The following is an 8,674-nucleotide window of genomic DNA, read 5'->3' on the forward strand; positions in this document are numbered from 1 at the left end:
CTTATATAAATTTAACGAATAGAAATCATGGATGACCTAAACTAGGACAAATTCAATCTGATTTCATGTTCGTCAAATACAACTAATATTATTGTTTATTTTTTATATAGTGCACATAAAAACCTGCACATAGGAAAAATACGTCCCTCATCTATTGTTAAATTTCATCTCTTGATATCAGATTAAGGGTGTCTTAGTTGCATCATTCTGTGATCATTTGTTTCTTGATTACTTCTCTTTTCTTTTAGGAGAATGAAATAAGCTTAAAACACACAAGACATCACCAAGACATTAGGAGGTTGAGAAAAACAATTGAGCAATATTGAGCAATGGGATAAACAGAGAAGATCTTATATTAGTCTGCACCTGATCTCCGTTATGCCTTGGTTAATTTGAAGGAGAATAAAAGAGCTTAACGTGTGATGAATCTGAGACCTTTTTTTGTAGCCTTTTATTTAAGAGTAAACTAACAGGAATTTGCAACAGGCCAGGACTTGAACCTGCCTCCATGTAAAAGGCTGACATTTTAATTGTTGCAACCCTACAGATATAACTGACATTCAAAGTGATTGTATCAAATTGAAACACATTTAAAATTGGAACAATCAGTCTAAATTTTCTCTTAGCTGAGGTCAGGAAAAGAGAAAGATGTGGAAAAAGTGTACAGAAAAAAAAAAAATCCAATGTGTGAGATTATTTTCCTCAACAGATACATTTTAGAAGAATAAGAAAAATACTTTGTTCTTGATTGATGCTCATTGATATCTAGGGGATGTGAATGTGACATAAATGACAATTTTGCTTGGAAATGGGGGGATTCTGCTGTATTCATTAAAATGTAAGCAAAAGTAATCTAAGTAAAATCTGAAAAATATGACAGGTATCAGTACAGACCCGTGAAGCATGGACTGATAATCAGAATGTTGCATTCAGGTAAGCTAAAGGTACTGGATTAGATGACTCTATTTCTAACATATTTATTTCAAACATATATTCTGTTTCCTAAAAATGACAAAGCAACGTATCACAATCTGGAAAAAATAAACAAAAGGAGTAAAACAGTGTCTCTCTTTCAGTGTGTGCCCGTTCCAGGCCGAGGCTTTCGACTGGGTCAGTACTGCTGCCGCTGTAAGGAGGGATACTACAACCCAGAAATCCCACCTGAGAATCCTGGTAGGTGAAGCAGCAAACCCACAGGCAAAGACACGAACAACAACCATGAACCCCACTAATAGTACTGATGCCCCTGCGTTGGTTCTTTTGTGTGTGAATGACAAATATTAATTCCCTGGGCAGAATGACAAACACTAAGGCCACGCGCATGCCCGACATCACTCTAGAAAACATGACTGCCAACATTAGTCAAGAAAACAAAAATCCTAGAGGTATTAAAATCAGTAAAAAGCCACCACCTGTGAAAAGAAGACAGAATTAGAAAACGGGGAAATGACCACACCTCACAAAGTACTTTGGTTTAGAACTAAGGTTTAAATTGGGTTTAGTTTTGTCTTAGGCTAAGGTATGCACTGGTAACTGTTTAGTTTAGGGCTGTTGCTAGGGTTAATGCATAGAAAGGGTTAAGAAAGGGCTAAAAACCAATGGAAGTCAACACATGCTCCTCACTACAGAGGAGAATTTGATGGAGTGGTGATTTGTCTTGAGTTTCCCTGCCATTAGACCAGACTGTACTGTTCCCCTATAGCCTGTATGGGATTGGTACCAACTCCATTCAGCGACCCTGATGGACAGTGATAGAAGATGGATGGATAGATGGATTAGGAATTCAGAAATATTTTTTTGAGTCAAATTTTTATTGCATTAATCATTAAATGACAAAATTGGATAATATTTTTTACACTACTTAATATCACAAAAAGACTGAAACTATCAAACTCAGATTGAATTGTGATTTTGACAGAAAATGTGATCTTTTAATCTGTTAATTTACATCCTCAGAGACTCAGTAGAGAGATTCTCCAGCACAGGAAATATCATTTTACCTTTTAAGTTTGCAGGCAGGTTCCCTCCTCACCTAAAGTTCTAGCATCTGTATACAGAGACTTAAGCAGAAAACAGCTTTGATTGCTGCAGGCATCCCAAGGATTTAGAATGAGGATTCCTGTATCTGCGTCCATATTAGTACTTCCTTCAAGCTCCCCTTTTTGTTGTCATTTTTTTCATCATCTTTTAATCCAAAGTCTATAATGCACTGTGTAGCAGTTGTTCTTACACTCACCTGCTGCCATTGTTGAGGACGCTCTGCACTGGTAGCTGCACCTTTCTGCAGCACATACCTTAAAGGAGCCTAAGTAGTCTCTTTCTGGAAATCAAAACATCCAGAAGCATTCTTTAATGTCACCAAAAGTTATTTTGAATTTCTGTTCTTGCTAAAACAATTCCCTGTTCATTGAACCAGGGATGATTGTTGCATTTCTCTTTGTTGTAACCATAGGCAATCACAGATGAATGATTATTCAAAGCAAGTTAGGCTAAAATAATGTTTTTGTTTTCAAATCTGAAAAGATACACACATAGAGAAAATTGTTGGTACCGCTTATTTAATGAAGGGAAAAACCCCTCAGTGGTCACAGAAATAACCAGAATCTGACCAAAGTAATAACGGATAACTGCTGCAGTTGTCTCAGGTCTGAGGGGGACCTTTTCATGACAGCGGGTTTCAGCTCCTTCCAAAGATGTTCATTGTACTCTGCAGAGATTCAGACACCCTGTGCCAGATGAAGCAAAGCAGCCCCAGAGCATCACAGAGCCACCTCCATGTCTCATCATAGGGACAGTGGTATTTTCTAGATATGTTTAGTTTTTCCATCTCTGAATGTAGAGCGGATGTGTCTTTGCAAAAAGTTTAATTTATACCTTCTTTGTTTTTAGGAGACAAAAATGAAAGCTTTGTGTCTCCCATGAAGTCCACTTTGGCTCAAATAATGATAATAATAATGGTGGGATCTTTATCTGACGGTCCTTGAGCTTAAAGTTCATCTTTGATGTCTTTAGAAGGTTTTCAAGTTCTTTTTTTACCATCGGTATTTTAACCTCTTTCATTTGTCATCAAATTTTATCCTGTGGCCACGTCCAGGGAAGCTGGCTACAGTCCTAGTGATTTTAATTTCTGAAAATGTGAAGCTGTAGTCACATAAACACCAAGAGATGTTTTAAAACCTTTAACTTTAACATGCTTGTCTATTATTATCTTTCTAATGCCATTTTTTCATTTACCAAGAATTGTATTTATTATTACTTTTGTCAGATTTGAGTGATTCCTGTGACCATTTTTTTTGTTGCTGTCAGGATTGGTGGGTACTTTTTGAGGATATAGATGCAGAGATGAAGAGACAGAGATGATTTATTGCTAAATTTAATGAAGTAAAAATACAGAAGCCATAATCCTGAACTAATCGACAAGAAACTCAGGAACCAAAACTAAGAGACGCTGGGGAGGAATATACCCACGTAATTAAGAAATTAAGTAATGTAGAGAATCCAGCAAACAGTAGCTGCAGAGGAGGAGGATGTATGCTAAACAGAAAAAAAGAATAGAGTAATCAACTGACTGGGAGCAGGTGTGGAAAGAAGGAACTAGAAGGGAGCTAGGGGAAAGAAGACTGGCACAAGGGGGCAGCAGAGAGTAAACAAGAAATACATAAGAACTCAAATACAACCAGAAAAAAACTAGAATAAAACAAAATGGAAATGAAACCAACGACCAAGAAAACATAGAATGACATAAATCAAAGTGTAACTGAAAACTCAAAAACAAAACTTAAAGAGAACCAAAAAGTCCAGAAAGGGCAGAATTGTGGCATTTGTTTTAGTTTTTCATTAAAAGGGGTTCCAGAAATTTTGTTGGTGTATATGTTCATTTATTGCTGTTATTTCATTCCATTTTAAAATAAAGCCTTAACCTTGACACAAACTGATTAAATGTAATTTTGTTTGCCCTCTGGACAAACTGATTGTCAATAAAAGGTTATTTATTTCAAGGCTTTTCATTCATAATGTTACTAAGGCTTCTAGTGAATGTTCCCTTCACTGTGTGAGCTTCAGCTTTACCTTGGGAAGAATTACATCCATTTTACATCACTTTAGTTGTTTTTTTTTGTAAGCAATAACATTTTATTAAAGAGTAGACAGATTTCAAATATCTGTGGTTAAAGATGATCTAAAGCAAAGGCTGGTTATTGTTTTAATAAACTGAAAGCCCTCAATATGCTTATATAAGGCTTTAAGCAACATGATGGAAAGAATGTGTCTGTATGGCACCCTATGACTGATTTCTGATCATGTAAGGGACATGAAGCAGACATGTGATTTCTTTCACTCTGAGGTTTGCAGATGCCACTGCAGTCTGAGGCTGTCACATGGCTCAGTAGGTGGTGTACATTCATGTATCTGTGTTTTACAGATGGAGGACCAAAGAATGGCAGCGAAAGCAGCGCTACATGTTACCCGAACATGCCCATCTGTCTCCCATGCTGGCCAGGCTGTAAGCGCTGCCAGGACAGCACCCCCTGCTGGGTGCAAGAGGACAGGCTCCTCAGGGCCGCAGTGCTGGCCCTCCAGGGGGTCTTCATGTTCCTCGTCTTTGTCAGCATGCTGGTGTCCTATCAGCATCGTCAAAACCGGGTGAGTTAGATGATTCAGGATGAGTGAGAGTGCTGACCTTTTCCACCACTAAGCCACATGATGCAGGGCTAGACCTGTATCAGTAGACCTTCAAAATCATCTTCCTCACTAAGTTCCCAAGGATTTCATCCAAACTAAACAAACTATGTAAAAGCAACAGACTTCTTTGTGCTGATTTTATAAGCTTGTTTTAAGTACTATAACTTTAAAATAAAAATGATGGGATGCTTATGCAGTAACAGTGTGGTTACTAGACCATTGCTCAGAACAGGGGTTCCCAAACTTTTCAGCCTCTGGCCCTAAAAATGGATCCAGCATCAGTGGTATAAGCATTCAAACGTTTCCTCAAAATAAACTATCCATGTGATAAATTACAGCTTCAATAACAATAGTTGTTTTTGTGATGTTTTTTATATCTTTAAGAATATACATCATAAATGTTTATTGTTTAGTTTAAATTTCTATAGCAAATATCAAGACCCAAGACCCAAGTGGGGTCACGACCCTAAATTTGGGAATCAGTGGCTCAGAGCATTCATTGACAAAACACAAAATGTGGTCTTAAATTAGAGAGATTAGATTAGTTAATTATATTACAATGAAACATCTAAAAAAAAGTATTGCAAGTTTGTTATTCCTCATCCTTGTTTTTTCTTCTTCTTCTTGGGTTTCTTCCTCTGCCTCTGTACCGTCAGAGGATCCGGGCCTCGAGTCTCCTGCTGCTGGAAACCATTCTGTTCGGCTCTCTGCTCCTCTACTTCCCTGTGAGTCTCCAATGAGCAGAAACTGATTATTTCTTTATCTTTTTTCAGCTTCAGTCATGGATCATTTATCAGAGTTAAGATCCATTTGGTAATATCTCCCATGCTCTTTGTTCTCTGCATGGGCTGATGGGGGATTGTCCCTGCAGACTGTGACAGTGTGTGCAGGAAGTGATTTAATGTGTCAACATGTTAATGGGTTGTCCCCTCTGCACCTCTTTCTAAAAATAACAAGTGATCAGCACTTAATGGTTAGGCTGCAGGGGAGGTGCAACCAGAAAAGCTACTGGATCGCAGTGGTGTTGTTTTTATGAGATAAACATAAATTGTTAAGCTGACTACTGTGAACATGTCTGAATGAGGTGAAATTATATTGTTTTCACTTTGATTTGTGTTCTGAATCATTTCAGTAATTTGTACCAAAAATATTGGGTCACCACTTCAAATTATGAAACTCTGATGCTCAAACCCCTCCATGGCCACAGGTGTATAAAACCATAATACCAAGTGGAAATGCAGAGCGTGAAAGAATGGATGGCCCTCAAAAGCTCAGGGATTTCTACTATGGTCCAGTGACAGGATGCAGTCTGTGCACCAAGTCTATTTATGGAATGAGACAGCTAGTGACTCTACGGTTAACTGTCTGTGATATCGTGACAAAGAGCAAATTAAGTGGGAGGCTGTGGAACATCAAAGAGCTGTTTAAGGTTCATGGTGCGTAGATGACCCATGAGGTCAGCAGGGTCAGTCACTTGGTTTTCAGATTATCTAAAGAATGATCTATGGTGAACTTAATAGCATACGTTTCTATGGATACCTCCATGTAATCTCAGAATATCGACAAAGAAATGATGGAGGCAATGAGATGAAGCTGTAGACCAGGCTTCCTCACCTTTTAGACTGTCTTTGCTTTAAATAATCTGTTTATTATCAGAACTCTGGAGAACTTTAATGTATGCCATGGAGGTAAATTAGCGCTTTTATTCAGGTGTGGAAGCAGGAAGGATTAGGGTTAGTGCAGGAAATCAGAACCTCCAGGGCTGGAATTGAGTAACACTGTTCTAGACTCTAGAAAAGTGATGGAGACATTTTCTCTGGAGTTCAAAACTGTCAGAAAAGTCTGGGGTTTGGCGGTTACAAAGAGAACAATACTTGAGTGATGTTTGGTGATTATAGTACAGAGTTGTTTTTCAGGGATTTTGCCTAAATTTAGCATCTGGTGTTACTGACCTAACCATACTATCCTGTAACGTCCACCTCTCTACATGTTCTATTGGTTATTCATTGCAGTGATCAGTTTAGAAGGGGAACGTGTATATCTTTTCTACCACTACCATTATACTATCTTATTTTGAGGGATTAATATATAATCCCACCCATCAGTCACTCAGAGAGCAAGTCTCTTGAGACAGAGACTCATGGCTAAACCTTGGACGAGATAATCCCTGTTTTCCAGCGGTGAACTGTGGCTTCAGATTGAGAGCAGCCGACACTCATCCTGGCTGCTTCATGCCTCTTTTTAATTGAATACCACAAACAGAACTAGAAACTTTGTTCTTTTTAACTCACACTGGAGGAACATTTGACTTACTGCCTTTGTGATACAGTGACTCTTAGTCTAGTTGCACCCTTCACAACATTGCTTTAGGGACGCAGCCCTACATCTTCTCCAGATAGATTTCACACATGCGGACTGCACACCAACAGCAGACAGATGTGGAAGCAAAAGCTACAGCTCTAATACCTGGAGTAAAACATTCCCATTGAGCCTCAGAAGAGTCATTAACCTAAAGAGGTGGAATAAACCCCCACAATCATCACTCAATAGATATTATTGTTCTCTGTGGAGAATGAGAGAAATGTTTTAGTCCCTAATGTTCCAGAGAGTCAAAAACCTCTACCATGTCAGGAAGAATGTACATGAAAAAGAAATACCACCCAGGAAGAGGGGAGCGTCCGTCACGTCTCTGTGATCCTTTGCCTGCATCCAGAGACTCTATGGTGTTTCCATCCACCAGTACTGCATGTTTACAGCCCTAGTATTTGGTATCTCCCCATTTTCCATTAGTACATTTGGCTTTAGATTAGAGAAGTACCATAATTACTGAACACACAAGCCAAGCTTTGGCAATATTTCATTTTTCACAGTTGTATGGCCTAACCCAGACCCTAACCATTACCAAAACATACCTAACCCTAACCTGAACTTAGTTCACACCTTAGACCTAACCTCACACCTAAGAAGAGAACTTTCTCTAATGGGGGCCTGTTGGGTGAACCACACATACCTATAAGTTTCCACAATGGATCATTTTAATAGAAAAAAGCTAATTGTAAATGTAATGTCAAGATTACATTTACATGAAAATTATAGGAGAACATGCCATTTATCATGTTTACTCTTCATATGTGTTGTCATATTCAAAAATGTAAACTTCACTCCCTTCAACCAGTGGACTATGTCGGGGTTGCTTGGATCAGCTGTCTGTGGCCGTGCTTTTGTTACCTAGTCGGTTACATTTCCTAGGAATATGCAACATTTTCGGTGCTTATAGGTACTTGTGGGGACCCATACCCATGAGGTGGGGGTTAGGCTTAGGACTAAGGTATGAAAAGAGTTTAGGTTAGGTTTAAGGTTTGGCATGTATTGGTAATGGCTAGGGTTAGCCTATAGAAATGAATGGAAGTCAATAGAAAGTCCCTACAAGGATGGTGTAAAATGTGTGTGTGGTGAGTGGGGTATGTTTTTTGGACGCTGAGCTTGTTTTTTGGCAATAGGGAAGCATTTTAACAGTCTAGCTTGATAATATTTTTTAGATGTTCGGGAAGGAAATCTGCTATTTGGGTTTGCTTTGTCAACTCCAGACATAGCACAACCTAATAACATAAAATGTGGAAAAAAGTATTTTACATTGTTGAAAACATTTATCAACTTGTTTTTCTATTATCTTGGCATCCTTAAGCAAGTTAAATCTTGTGCCGACATGACGTGCTGCAAAACGTGCACTTAATCTATTAAGTTCTTTGATTTTTTAAAACTTAAGAGTAAAGTCCGGTCAGCAAGAAATAACCAATGAATCATTATTTATACCTAGAACTAATGTTTGCAGTGATTTAATGAATTAAACGTTAATCAATTAAAAAATTAAAATAATAATTTTCGTCGTGATCACTGAGTCTGGGAGCGGCCATTTTTTCACAAATACAGTAACCCCTCCCTCCTGCCATCTTCCAGCAGTGACGTCACGGTGCGGTTAGCCTAGCGCCATTCT

The 8,674-nt window shown here is 38.4% G+C and overlaps 1 protein-coding gene across 1 annotated transcript in view; it reads left to right on the forward strand.

Moving 5' to 3' along the window:
* Window positions 1–8,674, forward strand: part of LOC107098834 (probable G-protein coupled receptor 158) — a 28,493-nt gene that overhangs the window by 11,976 nt on the left and 7,843 nt on the right. Inside the window, exons 3-6 of the mRNA XM_015396690.1 lie at window positions 1,077–1,173; window positions 1,919–1,923; window positions 4,435–4,641; window positions 5,337–5,405. Coding sequence (XP_015252176.1) covers window positions 1,077–1,173; window positions 1,919–1,923; window positions 4,435–4,641; window positions 5,337–5,405 — 378 coding nt within the window. The remainder of the gene's footprint in view (window positions 1–1,076; window positions 1,174–1,918; window positions 1,924–4,434; window positions 4,642–5,336; window positions 5,406–8,674) is intronic.

The sequence above is a fragment of the Cyprinodon variegatus genome, unplaced genomic scaffold (assembly GCF_000732505.1).
Source record: "Cyprinodon variegatus isolate N-32 unplaced genomic scaffold, C_variegatus-1.0 Scaffold815, whole genome shotgun sequence".
Classification (NCBI taxonomy): Eukaryota; Metazoa; Chordata; class Actinopteri; order Cyprinodontiformes; family Cyprinodontidae; genus Cyprinodon; species Cyprinodon variegatus.